At 40.1% G+C, this 17,272-nt stretch overlaps 1 protein-coding gene across 4 annotated transcripts in view; it reads left to right on the top strand.

The window, feature by feature from the left end:
- The window catches only part of LOC105919340 (axin-1), a 31,991-nt gene that overhangs the window by 8,297 nt on the left and 6,422 nt on the right, over positions 1–17,272 (top strand). Inside the window, exons 1-9 of one of the 4 annotated variants that reach the window (XM_036137414.1) lie at positions 1,749–1,963; positions 4,571–4,676; positions 4,764–5,445; positions 10,756–10,943; positions 12,986–13,129; positions 14,312–14,446; positions 14,586–14,682; positions 15,234–15,371; positions 16,589–16,976. In XM_036137414.1, the coding sequence (XP_035993307.1) occupies positions 4,837–5,445; positions 10,756–10,943; positions 12,986–13,129; positions 14,312–14,446; positions 14,586–14,682; positions 15,234–15,371; positions 16,589–16,976 (1,699 nt within the window). In that variant the 5' untranslated portion in view covers positions 1,749–1,963; positions 4,571–4,676; positions 4,764–4,836. Of the gene's footprint in view, positions 1–1,747; positions 1,964–4,570; positions 4,677–4,763; positions 5,446–10,755; positions 10,944–12,985; positions 13,130–14,311; positions 14,447–14,585; positions 14,683–15,233; positions 15,372–16,588; positions 16,977–17,272 lie in introns of those variants that run through there. The other 3 variants (XM_036137415.1, XM_036137412.1, XM_036137413.1) reach the window with 3 other exon arrangements.

Consider the following 17,272-nt stretch of genomic DNA (forward strand, 5'->3'; position numbering starts at 1 on the left):
TGGTGCGTCAATCTTGGTTTATTCGGACATAGAAAATGAAAATGACTCCTCCAGTTTAATCCAGCAACTCTCCCACAGCAGAACAGAAACCGAAAGGGGAGAGGACAGGAGGAGACCCTGTTTATATACAAGGGTACCCCAAAAAAACACATGAACACACAGAAAAAAGAGAAAAGGTTCTGTGGCCTGGGGGCAAATACTGCATGATTTTGTGGAATTATAACAAAAAACAACAATAACGGAAAAGAAGGAACACACACGAAGTTAACCCTCTTACATTTGAACCATTGAGCAACAGGACAGTCCCTTTTTTCCTTAGATGCTTCTGACTTTCTCTCTGGCTCATGTGTGGAATGAAACAATTGTAGTCCATGTCCTGCCCTTTGATGGACAGCTCACCAGTCCATCAAAGGGCAACACAGGACACACGTAGGACCAACAACTGAGAGACCAATTAGCCGAACAGTCATGTTAGTGACCTTCCATAGACTTCCATTAATTTTTATTGCTTTGTATACCCTAACCCTGAACCTAACTCTGAGCCTAAGGTCACGGTTACATACCTAACCCTAAACTTAACCTAAACTCAGTTCACACCGTAGCCCTAAACCTAAGCTTTGGCACACGATGCCAATGGCCCACACAGTGTTGGTCTACTGTCAAGTTTTGGTCCTCACAACGATAGCTATACATGCAGCCCCCCCCCCCCCCCCCCCCCACCCCCCCCACCACCCCCCCCACACACACACACACACACACACACTCGCACATCCTTGTTGAATGGACAAAGTGAGGACTGTGCCTTGATTCAATTCATCTTCAAGCCTTGCCATGACCTAACCCTGAACCTAGCTCTATACTGTAGAGTTTATGCCTAACCCTAACCTAAACCCACCCTAACATACATATATATATATATATATATATATATATATATATATATAGATAGATAGATAGATAGATAGATAGATATTATACATATATATGTATATATATATATATATATACATATATATATATATAGATATAGATACATGTGTCTATATATATATAATTCTTTTTAAATTTAATATTAACATTTTGATTATATTCACATTTATGAAGATGCACCTGTACCTTACGAGCAGTTTGCTGAAAAGGTTTTAAACCACAGTGGAAGCATATTTATTTGGACAGCTGGCATATATATATATATATATATATATATATATATATATATATATATGGTTTTGGCATATCTATCTATCTATCTATATATCTATATCTATATATATCTATATATAGATATATATATATATATGGTTTAGGCATATCTATCTATCTATCTATCTATATATATATATATCTATATATATATATATATATATATATATATATATATATATATATATATATATGGTTTAGGCATATCTATCTATCTATATATATCTATATCTATATATATCTATATATAGATATATATATATGGTTTAGGCATATCTATCTATCTATCTATATATATATATATATATATATATATATATATATATATATGGTTTAGGCATATCTATCTATCTATCTATCTATCTATCTATCTATCTATCTATCTATATATATATATATATATATATATATATATATATACAAAGTTATGAAAGTCTTTATTCATCACTTTTGCTCCAAGAAGCCATCAGAAAGGAGTTGTTAGTTTTTCCAGGTCCGCTTCTTGACATCGCTCGGCTTCCTGCAGCCCTTCTCTGAACGTACTCCACCGTCGGCGTGCTCGCACGTACTCCGTCCCCTCTCTGTATTATTGCTCTGAAACTAACCACCATGGGGAGTTGAGGGCAAGTCGACGGGATATTTTTTTTTTTTGCCAACGCTTCAGCCGCCGAAATCGATCCCACATGCCGAGTTTTGGAGCGCCGTGTTCACGCCAGTATCCCCAATGCAGCGGAGCGCGGGGACCGGGCTTCCAGAGACGGTAGGACGGACACTTTAGAGGGGGAAAACACGGGACGTTAACGCGCCTAGCTTCGGAAGCTAACCAACTAGCCGAGAGGCGAAGCTAGCTGCCGCTGCAGCAGCCGCTGGAGTGGAAAGCGTGCCCTCGCCCTCCTGTTTCCCCTCAATGCTACCCCAGCCGGTTCATATCGGGCCTGCTCACTAAGAAAGTTGGCGTTGCTTTCGCAGGAGTTTTTTTTATTCTTTTATTTATTTATTTATTGAATTGTACATTAGGCTTGTGTTGGAAGTGTTGTTGCACGCAGGCCCGTCTTGTGTGGCTTGTGGAGTTTGTTACCGTACCCATCCCCCCACCGTCTTTTGCAGGCCAACATGAATGAGATTCTCACTTCAAAGCGCTGGCATCGCTGGTGGCATCGCTACGAGGCCAGCTAGCTGTTTTAGCTTGTTAACACTGGTTGATTGTTTGTTTGTTGTTGTTTTTTTGGAGGGTGGAGGTGGGGAAACGGCGTTTAAGTTTGCGGAGAGTGAGCCACGCCGGCTTGTTGGCGCTGCACGGCGAGTTTTAATGGTAAACAGACAGCAACAACTTAGCAGCAAATCTCTGCATGGACATTTGCATTACGTCTGGTCCCCCTTCCCGGGACATCCGCTTTCATGTTGGCTCGCTTATGGGAGACTATTAGCCGAGCCATGTTTTACTATTTAAACACTCAATCAATCAATCAATCAATCAATCAATCAATCAGATACTTGCATTTGAAAGGGCGCTAAAAAACCTTAGGGTTTGCTAAGGTAAGTTTTTTTTATATAGCACCTTTCAGTAACTAGACGGTTCAAAGTGCTGTACATGAGCAGGAAAATCATTACAGACATGCATAGGAAAAAAAAAACAAAGGAATAAGCTAAATAAATCTTTCATACATTAACAAACGTACAGAAAGAACAAGCTTCATGAAGAAAGCTACAGTTTGAGGTTCTGATCGCATATCGTTTGTCAAAAATATAACTAATTCATCTTAAGAGTGGTAAAATAAGTTTTGTTTCAAAGGACGTATTAGTAGACCAGGATATAAGACGGCTGAAATGTTTTTGGAAACTCAAAAAATATATTTTTTTGTACATTTTTGTATAAATTTCTGATTTCAAATGACATTTTGTTTTAAAAAGTATTTCCAACCAATGTGTTTGGATATCACAAGGGAATGTTTGTAACCTTATATCTTTAAGAATCAACAGAAATTTTCCTTCTTTTTTGGTGCTTCAACTAAGGTCTAATAATTGACTTGCAATGGTCTTTTTTTTTTTTTTTTTTTTTACTAACCCAAAAGTTATTGTTAGTATGGAATACATTTTTTTTCATGCTTAACAATAGGAACAGAGAAAATTCCCTGCCTTGAAACAAAAAAACAAAACATATGGCTTCAATTCTGCCTTTTTTTTTAAACCTTACATTTAAGTCATGAAATGAAGCTGTACATTTTTCCAATATTAGATGGACTTTTGGGGCTCGTGTGGCACAGTTAAGGCATGTGCTGATTTGATAGGTGAGCACGTGCCTAATTGGGTTTAGTTGGACCCGATCTTTAGCAACAAGCCCTGGCTGTATAATTAAGACGAACGGAGGGCAAAATAAACCATGAGCGAGACCGCTGGCGTGCCTCGTTGGCATCTGCAATTGTCAAAAACGCGACCATCAACGGCGCATGGAAAGCTGTTTTCCAGGGGATGGTGCAGCCAGTACAGAAATCAAGCGGAGCAAAAGTGGCCGGCGCTGCACATTGACGCTGGCCTACATACATCCTAAGACGTCTTAAATATCAGGATTGTGTATCTGTGGAAAAATATTAGGAAACCAATGGCTTTTGAAATTCACAATTAGCAAAGTTGTTTTAGCTATTTCTGTAAAACTTTTACCAAAGGGATATTTTGCTTCTGGTTAAGAATAACGTGAGCTTTGAGAGTTGTAACTAGCAGATTAGTCGTCATTGGACTCTGCAGTCTACATACTGCTGCAGTCTGGCATCTTTTATTATCAAGATTTTACAATGTCGAGCTCTTATTTGACGTTTTAGGCCTTATACGATTGTTGAAACTGCTCAACGTGTGCCAGGCTTTAAAAAAACAAAAAAAGAGAAATCAACAGGATAGGTCAGACCTCAAGATAAAACCTGAGATTGGTGTAGGTCTGTGAAAGCCTGATCGGTGCATCTGTACTTAAAACATGAGATTGGTGAGTAATTGTCTCAAATCAGACTAAAAATGGGCTAAATAAAAAAAAACCTAATTTAAGATCTTGACATAAAACTGTCCTGTAGCTTACTTTTTGTTGTTTACGTTAAATGCTTTTAAAAATATGTTAAAATCTGTTAACACCTAATTTTATTGGAATCAACAGGAAGGAAATGAAATAACTTTTTTTCTTTATAATCCTACGCTCTTTCAGGAAAATCAAGTACGGTTCCATCAGATCCAGAGTTTTTATTTTTGCAGATAGAAAGAGACAAACCGATGAGAACTGGAAGGTCCGTTTGTTGTTCCTTTAGACTCCTACTGGGGAGCGGAAACAAACCCGACCTCCTGTAGCTGCTGAAAAGTGATAGTTTTTCTTATTATTTTTTTTTAGAATAGCTCTGCCAGGTTGTAAAATCCCAACTCCAGCAGCTGTGCGGCGTCTGATAGTAACATCCCTATTACAGGCGGCCTGACTCATCTGGGCCTGTGACAGCTGAGTTAGTCATTCACAATCGTTTTTAGATGCGCTTCTGTTGTGTGGAGTCCATCCCACTAAAGCCGTCTCTCTCCTCTTTTCGTCCCAGGGTGAATCGTTTTCCAGCAAAATCACCGCTAGCGGGGCAGGTCTGACCTCCTCCTCGTCCCGCCGTCAGAGACATGAGCGCTGTCAGAGAGCTACACGGCATCGGCTACAGAGGCGGTGGAGGCGTCGTGGCCTCTATGAATGGCCCCGCGCACTTCACCGAAGATGCCCCTCGGCCCCCCGTTCCCGGCGAGGAGGGGACTGACCTGGACCCTCCGGTCCAGTCGGCCAACAGCCGTCCGGGCGCCCCCTCCCAACCCCAAGGATATCCCTCATCTAAAATGGCCGACCCGTCGGTTTACGCGCCTTCGTCGTCGTCGGCGACCCCGCGTCGCCCCGACCTGGACCTGGGCTACGAACCGGAGGGCTCGGCGTCTCCGACCCCGCCTTACCTGAAGTGGGCCGAGTCGCTGCACTCCCTCCTGGATGACCAGGAGGGCACCCACCTGTTCAAGAGCTTCCTGTGCCAGGAAGGCTGCGAGGACCTGGTTGACTTTTGGTTCGCGTGCTCGGGCTTCAGGCAGACCAGCCAGGACAAGAGGGCCAAGCTGGCCAAGGTCATCTACAGGAAATACATCGTGGACGGCAGCAGCATCGTGTCCAGGACCATCAAAGCAGCCACGAAGAGCTTCATCAGAGACTGCGTGGGGAAGCCACATCTAGACCCCGCCATGTTTGAACAGGTGAGTAAAACGCCGCAATGGGGGCTAAAGCGCCCAGTAGAGCTGGAATCTCCCTGAAGTTACCATGTGGCCCCCCAGTTCAGTATCTTAATATTAAGCAGCTGCAAAAAGTCCATATAAATATGCATGTTAATATGTTTAATGTCATTTATTACCCTTAAGAATAAGACGTTTTCTGCGTGCCGCTCTGAGGGGAAGGGTTCCTGGTTCTAGCCTGCAGGGGTCCTGAGTGTGTGGCGTTTACCTCCTCTCATCAGTCGGCTTCATTCTGCACTTTCAAAACCAACCTGAGCAGAAAGTGTTTAAAAGTGTTGATGGACCGCGCTGCACAAGTGCAATGCCTGAGCTGCATTTTCTTTCGAGCAAACGTTTGAGGAATCGAAGAATCCAAGCCTATGTATGGTTGATTAATGCCGCTGCTGTGTGTGTTTACGCAGCCTACCACATCAGTTTTATTCTGCTCGTTTTAAGCCCATTTACCTGTGTAGATATCCATATTCATATCATAATGGATAACATTTAAATCAGACGCATGCATAAAATATTTAAAGGGTAATTGCAATTATTGCGCGACTTAAATTATTTAGATTTTTCTCTATTTCTACTTTATTCTCCTCATATTTGATGCAACGGGGTTTTTATTTTTCAAAAAAAAACAAATAATAAGGTCTTTTTTTTGGGTTTCACCTTTGTTGCTATTTGTTTTAGGCATGCAATAGATACCTTTTATGTATGGATAAATTAAAAAACCTGAATAAAATAGCATTTAATTTTTCGATAATTTTCCTTTGCTCTTGATTGTAAAATTGGTCGATACACTAACCAAAAGCAAATGGTTTGTAGGGGCAGTCTTAGTCCAATGTGGCTCCCTACATAAATGCACATTTATTGGCAGATCTGTTAGTTTCTTATTAAACTAGTGGAAGTGCTTTACATAATGTATTTGGGAACCTGTTCCTTTAGTGTTTATATGCAAAACATATAAATACATTGATGTCTTATATTGCTGAAGCCAGTTAGTGCTAGAATGGCCAAATTCCACTGGTTTTTTAACCTGCAACCAGAAGGCTTTCTTTATTCCTAAGGCATCAAACGCAGCGTAAATATCGCAAGATAGAATTGACTCTGGTCTGAATTTTATGTTTGCTCAGATTTTATTTCATTAGTTGGACACATGTTTGTGTTTCCCTTCTGAACTCTTGTTGCAGAAAGGATGTCGAGGGTTGAAGCATGTGATCGATTTTTAAGCTTTTAGTGTCGCTTCCCCGCCTTCAGAGACTAAAAAGAGGGCTGTCCGCTGTTTTTCCAATTATAGATTTTTGTTTTTAATCGTCTCGATGTGACAACGTCGCAGTCATGGCTCGGTTGTAAAACCTGAAGGTTTCCCACAGTTTGCGCACATAATCAAACGTAGTTGGCGTTGCCAGCTTCATAGATAATTCAGTCCATAAAACAGATGCACACAAGCTTTTTATCCCTAATAAACGCACACCCTTATCTCAGAGTCAACCTGTCTACAAAGGCTGGAAATCACCTAGAGGAACTCTCTTTTTAACTATTGACCTCTGTTAGGTATCTTATCTTCTTCTGCCCTGTTGACGCCGCGGCGCTTGAGTTACCAGTCCTGTTTCTTAGCCGCACAGCGGTGAATGCTCCTGCTAGGTTGGAGCATTGTTGCATTGTTGCAACCGTTGCGTATCGCTTTCAGCGCCGCAAAAGCCCGCTCTGCAGTCACATCGGGTTTCAGTCTGACAGACATCAAGCAGGTCTCTTCAGTTTGCCGTCGCTAAATGACCGAAACGCCTCGTCATTGTCGTGGTCCATTTTGTTTGTCACAGTTGTTGTGCGTTTTTTGTTTTTAGACTACAAATGTGTAGATTGGTTGTTCTGACAACGGATGAAAGAATTGGGACGTCCTTCAGATTGAACTAATTAAGCTTATTTTGCATGTAAGATAAAGACATCACAGAGAAAATGCATGTTAACGAGTATTTTAATTTGCTTTAAACAAATCCACTTAATTTTGCTTGAAATGCACTAATGTACACATGAAGATTTATAGCAGAGGATGCATCTGCAGCTAAAAAAAGGGAAGTTTTAACATCGTGTCAAACTGAGATGTACTTCGTCTGCACTGTGTCATACAAAGGGCTGCCTGTACCGACCTTTGAACTATGAGTTCAAGGTCACCTTAACTTTAGGTAACATAAATGGTTTTAATGTTTTTTGTCATTTTTAAATCTACGTCAATACAAGTATGATTAAAAAAGGAAGAGCAACTGGATAAAAAAAAAGCATTTTATATGCAGCTCACTGGGGGGTTGTGCTATGTTTTTGAACAGGCTTGTTGGCACCACATGCGGTCCCCGGGGGGGCTGCCTGGTGCCTGCGGGCCCCATGTTGGTGACCCCCTGCTCTAGGGAATTGGTTACACACCAGAAATTGTACAAAGTGTGTTGTTCTGGATTTTTAAAGAGCCTTTTAACATCAAAAAGCATAACGTCGTCCACATAAAAAAAAAAAAACTCCTGTGTATTTAAGTGCCGAGTTGTTTCTTTAATACAAACACAGGCAAAAGGATAATTTACATATTATCTATCTATCTATCTATCTATCTATCTATCTATCTATCTATCTATCTATCTATCTATCTATCTATCTATCTATCTATCTATCTATCTATCTATCTATCTATCTATCTATCTATCTATCTATCTATCTATCTATCTATTATCTATCTATTAATCTAGTTACTCGAATTGATCGAATCGTTTCAGCCGTGTACTACAACAGAAAACGGATGCACTGCAGCTTCCTTTCTCTACTGTTACGTATCAAACAAAAACGGCTTGCTTGTCATGAATGGTGAGACCTTTCATTGGGAGGTTAGGGTTAGATGTAATAGAAGCGGCACTGTGATTGTATAACTCACTTGTCAAATGTTCAGTTCTTGCATTAATGACGCATTTTGTACACACAGATGGATCGTTGCATCCGACGGGTTTGTTTGAAGTAGGGATGAACGATTTTGGAAAATAATCTAATTGCAATTTTTTTTTATCTTAATATTGTGATTGCGATTTAATGCGATAAAAATTTTTTTATCAGTTTAATTTATCATGTCTTTTGAAACATACAAAAACAAATCAATCTGTTTCATCTCTGTGCAGATTAGGTGCTAAAAGAGCCGCTGCGTCTCAAGCAGAAATTATTGCGTTCTGCCTACGATTCATTTCAACCAAAATTGCGATTTGATTTTTTACTTTTCTCTGCATTAACCACAAGCAACAAAAATGGCCTCTAGATAAAGATGTTTGTAAATGAGGACTATTTAAAACAAGAACTTTTAGTGTTTTTCTTAATCAGAATATTATTCAAGAGAACAGCTTTTAATTGATTTGGACATCAATCCTTGTTGAACATAAAGTACAACCAACAAGCAAGTCTATGCATTAAACTGATTGACTAGTACTTAATGCTATCGTGAGATTCCTGAAAGTTTCTGGTAAAACAATATGAATATATAAACTAAAACAAGTAATAAAATTAGATTATCTCACTGCTGCAGCTCTCTTCCCTTCCATGTGGAGGCAAACCCACTTTAAACATATTACCGACACCTAAAGGACGCGTCTGATTCACTAATTGTTACATAGCCAAAAGTTGCAGACCTCTGCAATTTGGAAAAATTTTTTTTTATTGCAATTATATTGCAAATGTGATTAATTGTGCAGCCCTAGTTTGAAGCTGTGGAAAGCATATTTGTCACCGAACTCAGTCTGAGAACTCAAACATCCGACTACAGATGACACCCGTGGAATAAATTAAGCCGGTTTTTGATGCTCCTGCAATCAGGCCTGCTTTAGTGCGATATTTGGCGAACCGTTAAATTTCCCGGTCCTGTCGTCGTGTCGGTGTGATGGACACGCGGCCTGGTCAGGTGGTGCCCTCTGATCCCTAGAAACAGACAGCAGCAGTTCCTGCAGGTTCAGAAAAAGGCGTCGGTGTATATTAAAAGTGCGACGGACTGTAGATTACCTCTATCGTCTTTCCCACACTGAACATAAATATCAGTTGCACGTTTTCCTAATATCCTGCAGCCCCGTATTAATGCAGGGAACCACCTGAGATTTCTTTTAATAAACGAGCTTCATTACTTAAAATCTCCTCCAGCCTCACTTGAGCTCATAACCTGGAGCAATGTGCGCCCAGTCAAACACTTTTCTGCTGTTTTCACTCCTCTGCCGGTTACATAATGGAGCCCGGCATGAATGGGCTGTACACAGAAATGATCTCTGTGTGATTTAAAGAAAACGTCACAAAGACAGTGGTCTGTAAAATCCTCAAAGCACTGCTGATCTTTCTAGTTTTCTGTCATGCAGTGAGAACTTTTTAAAATAGGTTCAAAAGTGGCCTTTGTCAATATTCTTATAGACTTTTTTTTTTTTCACAATTTAGCTGTCTGGTCTTGAACCTGGACATGGAAGCATGTTTTGAAGTGTAAGGATCGAACACAGGTGAAGGACAAAGAATTAACAGATCTAACGTGTTTATGTGCAGCAGATGATAAATGTGTAACCCTCTATAAACAAAAAATCATAAAACAAAAGATATCTACCAAGGTCTAACAGAGGTAAAGGGAGGTGAATCATTCTGTAGTTTGTCACTCTGCCAAGGTTTGTTTAGCTTCTCGCTCTGTACCATTGGCCTACTAAATTGTGATTTTTAAACATTTTCTTGCAGTTATAGACATTAAAATGAACTGTGCCTTTGTCGTTGGCTTTTATAATCAAACCCCGTAACATTTGAGTTTTGTTTTCCCGTCATAGACCGACTGGCTTATGCCTCGGGTTTTATTTGCCAGGGATCTCAGTGATGGGACTGAAAATGAATCAATGTGCGAGAAAAGCTCAAACGTTGGAAAATTGATGATCAAAAATGTGAGAAGAGTCAAGACTTAAGCTCAATTTAGAAAAATTTGTAAATAAAGGAATTAATCATTGGGTAAATAAGTAATTCCCTCATTTGAGCTACTCCATTCACAATTAGATTTGTTTTGTTTTATAATGTCTGTTTAATAAAAAAAAAACACCTCTTGTAACACTTTAAAAAACATCTGGAAACCTTTTCAGCATTAACATCTTGAACAAATCAAAGTTTTTACGTTTTTGTGTTGAGGATCTCATTTTAAGATGTCATATCAACAACTTTGAACAGTTGGAGCGATTTCTTTTTTTTTTCTTCTTTTTTATATGTAAAATATCAAGCAAGCTCTTTGAGTTCTTCTAAGGATAAAAATCTGTGTTCCAGGCCCAGACAGAGATCCAGGCCATGATGGAGGAGAACACCTACCCTTTGTTCCTTAAATCTGATCTGTACCTGGAGTACACACGGACGGGAGGAGAGAGCCCCAAGCCTAATCCCAGTGATCAGAGTCCCTCATCAGGCCCGGCCAAGCCTCTGCCGCTGCCAACTCTTGCGGAGGATGTGGAGTGGGGGTGAGATAAACTACACTTTGCCTTGCAGTTCTAAGCGTTTAAATAAAACTGACTTCTGTAGACTGGTTGGTTTAGGGACACATTTTTTTTAAATTAATAAATTATTGCATAGAACTGTATAATTGCAAAGTAGAAACAAAGCTATACACGATTTTGAAATCTTAGATTTCTGAAAAAGAGTGGCATGCATATGTATCTATCCCTCCGCCCCGCTGAGGCTATACTTGGTAAAGCAGACGTTATGCTGTGATTACAGCTCTAAGTCTAAGCCGTCTCTACCAGCTCTGCGTCTCGTGACTGAGATGTATAGGATAAGATAACTGTCAATAAAAATCATATGCATAAGTGTATGAATTTGTAAATGTAAGTCAATAAACTTGAATAAATTTAAGATTTGTTTGTTCCTTGTTGTCAAGTCCTACATAAACTTGACATCAGATGTTTCATCTGTGAGAATCTACGACCCTGTTACACTCATTACCACCAGTTGGTGGCAGTAAAGACACGTGACATCAGATGTTTCATCTGTGAGAATACAAGTTCTGTTCACTGAGCTATATTATACACTGGAGTGTTGATTTTGCTGAAAAACTGAAGTCACTGGCCGCCATCTTGCTACTCTCACAGAATCCCATAGGATTCGGTAGTAACAACAAGCAGTTTTCTGGCTGTGTGAAAACAGCCAGAAAAAAAAAAAAAAAAAAAAAAAAATATATATATATATATATATATATATATATATATATATATATATATATATATATATATATATATATATATATATATATATATATATATAGCATTTGACATTTTAAGTTTTAAGCCCCCCCTGAACATGAGAAAATCCATGTTATTCGATGCTGTAGCGCACATATTCCCTAGTTACTGGAGGAAAATGGGGAGTACCAATCTGGTGGCTTCAAAGCCACTCGTACTAACAGCGAGCTATTAGCACTCCAGTGTATAATACAGATCAGTGGTTCTGTTTTCTTTGTCGTCTTGTTTAATGGTGGTTGGTGAACAGCTTTCAGGTGCATTACTGCCACCGACGGGTAAGGAATGTAACAGCTTCATCAGCAGTTGTAGCGTTCTACTCCTAAATGTGGGATTTGTACGTACGGTTGCAAAGTTGTGACTTTGTAACTTGTATTCAGAACTTCTAAACTTGTATTTTGACACATGAAACATCTGTCACATGTATGCATGTATAAGTTGACAACAAGGAGCAAATACAAATCCTAAATGTATTCACATTTATTGACTTAAATTCGTAAAAAACACATGTTTATATTGACTGTTGTCTTACTCCATAGAGAAGTTCTTGTTTTTTTTTGTTTTTTTTTTTGGCAAATGGCCCTGGTTAGAAAAACAAAGGGGCCCAACAGGATGATGGTGCCACCACCTTGTTTCATGGTGGAAATAGTGTTTTTGTGTTGATGTGCTACTTAGTTTCACATAGTTTATCATGCAGACATGAGGGTACAGTTTTGGTCATAGCACCTTTTTCCCCTGTTTGCTGAGTCGCCTTTTATAGCTTATAGCAAAATACCGACGATAGTTAATGATTGTCTTTCAACCAACTCTTCCGTTTGTAGCGTTCTCTTCCGATAGCTGTCCTGTAAACACGTTCTCCCTGTTGATTTTGAGGGTTTCTGTTGGGGTATCTGAGTAAAGGGGGCTGAAGATGTGAGACAAGGCAACTTTATTTGTCCAGTGAATTAAGTTTCTTTTTCAAGGTCCTATGCACGAAAAACAAAAATAACAAAATAAGTGCTACAGTTTTAGAATTTCTATTAATCAGAAAGTTTGAAAACCATGGATCATTTTCCTCCCACTTAAAAAAAATGACTTGCTGCTTTTGTTGGCCTTGGCCTCTCGCAGGAAACGTCTGTACATTATGTTGAGAATTGTGGATGTAATGTGAAATGTTTCAGAAGGTTTCAATGCTGTTACTAGGTGCTGTAGTTCATGTTTAAAATGTTTTCAACAGGAACGATTGGGGGACGTTTATGTGCGCCTGAATATATTCCCTTTATGTTTAGGTGTGGAGGAGGAGGTCGAGAGGCGGAGGAAGAGAAAGACTGTGGCGATACACCACTCAGCAGGCTGACTCAAAGCCTGCTGATGCAGACGGCACCACAGAGGGCCACGGCCAACAGGAGGAGGCAGGACAGCAGGGAGTACAGGTGTGTGCCGGTCTGCTTTAATTAAAATAACAGTAATGGCTTCAAGCTTGATGCCATACTTCATCGATCGACTAATGATTAATTGATAGGCGTCCATTTTCTTAAAAACCCTAGTTTTCTCTTGTATCAAGAGGGACATTCCATAACACGAAGAGCTATTTGTTTTTTACAATATGCTGAATTTTATCATTATATTTAAAAAAAAAATTTGTGCCACTTCTCACAGTAAACTCACACATTATTCAACTTGGACATATTTATAAAATGTAGCAAAACGGGAACCTATTAGGTTACTGAATAAAAACAAATAATTTGACTAGAATAAAATATGAAACACTAATTATCCCCATGAAGGCCCTCAGCATCAACCGTGCTTTTGGCATCATGTCTTTTTTTTTTAATATATATATATCATGTTACAATTTTGCGTAATGCCCTCCGCTTTTCTGCCATCCTATCCTTGCCTTCTGGTCACATCGGTGAGTTTTGGTTGAGAAGTTGTATCTGCTCCGCCAGGTAGCCTGGCCGAATGGGAGCTTTTTAGCTGACACTTTAAGGAGCCTTTTGAGTGTTTATATTTAAAAACAGATCTGCATAAAGAGCATCTTGCATCCTTGTCGTCATTAAACAGTGCAAAAATAATCCCACAGCGGACTCCGTTTGGACCGCTTCAGGTTGCCTCCGCCTTGGCATTTTTTTTTTTTCTAACAAATACTGTGGTTTGGCTCCACTTTACTCCCTCTTGTGGACGGCGGCCATACTACAACACTGAAAGAAGGTCTGTCTAAGCTGATTTATCATTTAATCGAATGGAACAAGCTTTAATCTAATTAATCGTAAGTCGAATATTTGTATGCATCCCTAGGCGGTATAGATACTCAGATTTCAATGTATTGTATTGCTTTTAGCTAAAAAAAAAATACTTTTTTAAACTCTTTTCAACTTCACTTAATACACTTAAAAAGTAAGACTGAATGTGAACATCATTGCTGATCAGCTTCAAACATTGAGCTTGTTACATTGTCCTCTTTGGAAGACACAATAAAGGAATAGGGGATATAGCTTTACTTTCACCAGCAAGACAACTGAAACTAAATGAGATAAAACGGAGAGCAAATTAATGTGTTTTTTTATTGTACAAAGAGCTGTTTTACTGATTTTTTTGTTGCTGTCCTTCCTCAGGCCGTGGAGAGAGCCAGTGAACCCGTACTACGCAAACATGGGCTACGCCCGGGCTCCGGCGACCAGCGCCAATGACAGTGAGCAGCAGAGCATGTCAAGCGACGCAGACACAATGTCCTTGACCGACAGCAGTGTGTAAGCGGCGCCTCTTGTCGTCACTTCGTTCCAAATCTTTGGTGGTTTGGCTCCTTCGTTTTAATACGCCAGAAGCCTCACGGCCCATCTGCTGCATATTTAATGCATCTTTTGTGTGTGTGTGTGTTTGTGTTCCCAGAGATGGTATTCCTCCATACAGATATCGGAAGCAGCATCGGAAAGAGATGCATGAAAGTGCCAAAGCCAATGGCCGTGTGCCCCTACCTCATATACCTGTGAGTGGAGTCATGTATCAGTCGCCTCATGTAGATATCTGTATCAAATTAGACACCTGAACCCGGTTTACATTGTAATACAGAGGTTTTATCATACATATTTTTATCCTGAGAAGGCATTTGGCCAGATAACAGTACCAAGGCTTTAAGTTGTAATTTCCAACTTGTTAAGGATGCTTTTTTTTCCTACAATATTCTTCTGCCTGAAGTCATTTAAATGTGACGCAATGACATTTTTGTTTTAGCACGGAGTAATGCAGCGTTGCCCCTCCCCCACCTGTTCCTGTCAGCTGTCTTCTCTTGCTTATAGCCTGACTGGCTGATGTTGCCTTATAATACCAGCAGTGTTGCTCAATAAAGAGCAGAACATCAAATGGGAGTAATACTCATCGTTCTGAACGCTTAAAAGCCACTTTTTGACTGTAACAGAATGACAATTTAACGTCGCAGACAACGTCCTGTGGTTTGGTATTTATGTGGTTCAAACTCTTGCGCAAGCAGTAGAGATGTTATTGCTAAAACGTGCTCCGTTTCCGTTTTTTTTCCCAAAGCGCGCCTATCAAGTACCAAAGGACATCCACGTGAAGCCGGAGATGTTTGCAGCAGAGCTCATCAACAGGCTGGAGGCCGTTCTCAAACAGAGAGAGGCCCAGGAAAAGCTGGAAGAAAGGTTGAAGAGAGTACGCCTGGTGAGTTGTGCAGAGATTATACGACTCCTTTTTGTTTTGATTGTTTTTTTTTTTTTTGTCAAACAAGTATTTCTTAAAAATAAACTCCTGGATCCCAGTGAGAATACCTGCATGAATAAAGGTTGAATAAATCAGGGCAGTTAAAAGCAGCCGGTCAACGGCGGCAAATCGCCGTCTATAGCAGCTCTTGCCGCCGCCTACATTTCCCCGATTATATAATGGAGCGATATTTTTGCCTTCTGGTTGAGCGCGCAGGAACCAATCCAAGCTCAATTTTGAAAAACTCTTCTCGCCTGACGCTCGCGGAGAAACAGCCAAGCGAGCGCACAGCAGAGCTGGTGTTGAGCGTGGAATGAGCAGGTCGAGCGTTTGAGCAGAGAAGGAACTGAGCGCGCGCGTGTTGTCTCACTGCGCGCTCGGAAGTTAGCAAATTGTCATGTATTCACCTAATCTGATCTGTTTTATATGGTGCTAGTAATTCAATTTCAACTAATTTTATGCAAATTTGTTCAAAACCTTGTTAAAACATGATAACATGTGAAAAAATGTTTTAATAATAATAATAATAATAATAATAATAATAATAATAATAATAATAATAATAATAATAATAATAATAAAAAGGTTGTTTTTGAAGAATTGATCATTCACTTTTTTTTTGCTTTTTATTGAATTTAAAACATGCACTCTAACTCTATTATTTAAATAATCACCTTTCTTGAAAGCTTCCAAAATACATTAGGGAGACTATTTTTCAAAGTTCTCCCCTCCGGGGCTCGGGCACTGACATAAGTGCACCCTCCTACCTGATAGTGTGTGGCCTGCTACTGTAAAAAAGTTTGACTGCCCTGATAAATAAGTCACCTGTGTTCAACTCACAGACACTGAGCAGATTGTTTCAGATCATGAACTTTGGTATTTCTGCCTTGGTCATAGTGAGCCATTTGTTACTTAGCTGTGTGAAACCATTAAAGAGTTAATTTTAAATGTCAACATTAAACGGTGTCAATGTTGCCTTTAACCACCGATTAACAAAGATCTTGGTCACATTGCACAGTATTTATTGTTAAATTTAAAAAATAGTTCAATCACTGACTGGAATAAGGGTGAATTGTTGATTTCCCCGCCTGGCCGGTCGCCGGTCAGGGCTGGTGGAGCTGATCTTTCTGCGCGATCGTATGTCCAGACACTAACCAGCCGTGTGCCGTTTCCAACAGGAAGAAGAGGGGGACGACGCTGACGTCTCCATGACGGCCTCCATGTCTTCCCACAGTATACCACTCCCTCTCCCCTCCTCGTTTCCACCTCTATACGGCGCCCGTTACTCAGAGACCACTGCGAACACAGGAACGGCCGCCACGTACGGCGGCCTGGTCGCCATGGAGGACCCTCACGAAGACGACCCAGAATCTATTTTGGACGAGCACGTGCAGCGGGTGATGAAGACGCCGGTCTGCCAGTCGCCGGGGGCAACCAACAGCAGCCTGAGCGGAGGAGGGCGGCACACCCCCCCCAAATCGTCGCGCTCCCCTGACGGTGGCATCGGGCCGCCTCACTACCCCTCACACAGAGGCGGACACAGTCTGGCACCTGTGGGGGCTAAAGGTATTTTACTCAGGCTTCCTACACATTAGGGCTGAACGATTTTGAAAAATAATCTAATTGCGTTTTTTTTTTTGTTTTTTTTTTACTTAATATTGCGATTTAATGCGGGGTTTTTTTCTTTTTTTTTTTTTTTTTTTTTCCCCAGATTAATTTATCATGTCTTTTTAAACATATACAAACAATAAATCAACGCTGTGCAGATTAGTTGCTAAAAGACCCACAGCATTTAAACTCAGTGCAGAAATGATTGTGTTCTGCCTACAATATATTTCAACCAAAATTGAAATTTTGACTTT

This window comes from Fundulus heteroclitus, chromosome 5, assembly GCF_011125445.2.
Source record: "Fundulus heteroclitus isolate FHET01 chromosome 5, MU-UCD_Fhet_4.1, whole genome shotgun sequence".
Classification (NCBI taxonomy): domain Eukaryota; kingdom Metazoa; phylum Chordata; class Actinopteri; order Cyprinodontiformes; family Fundulidae; genus Fundulus; species Fundulus heteroclitus.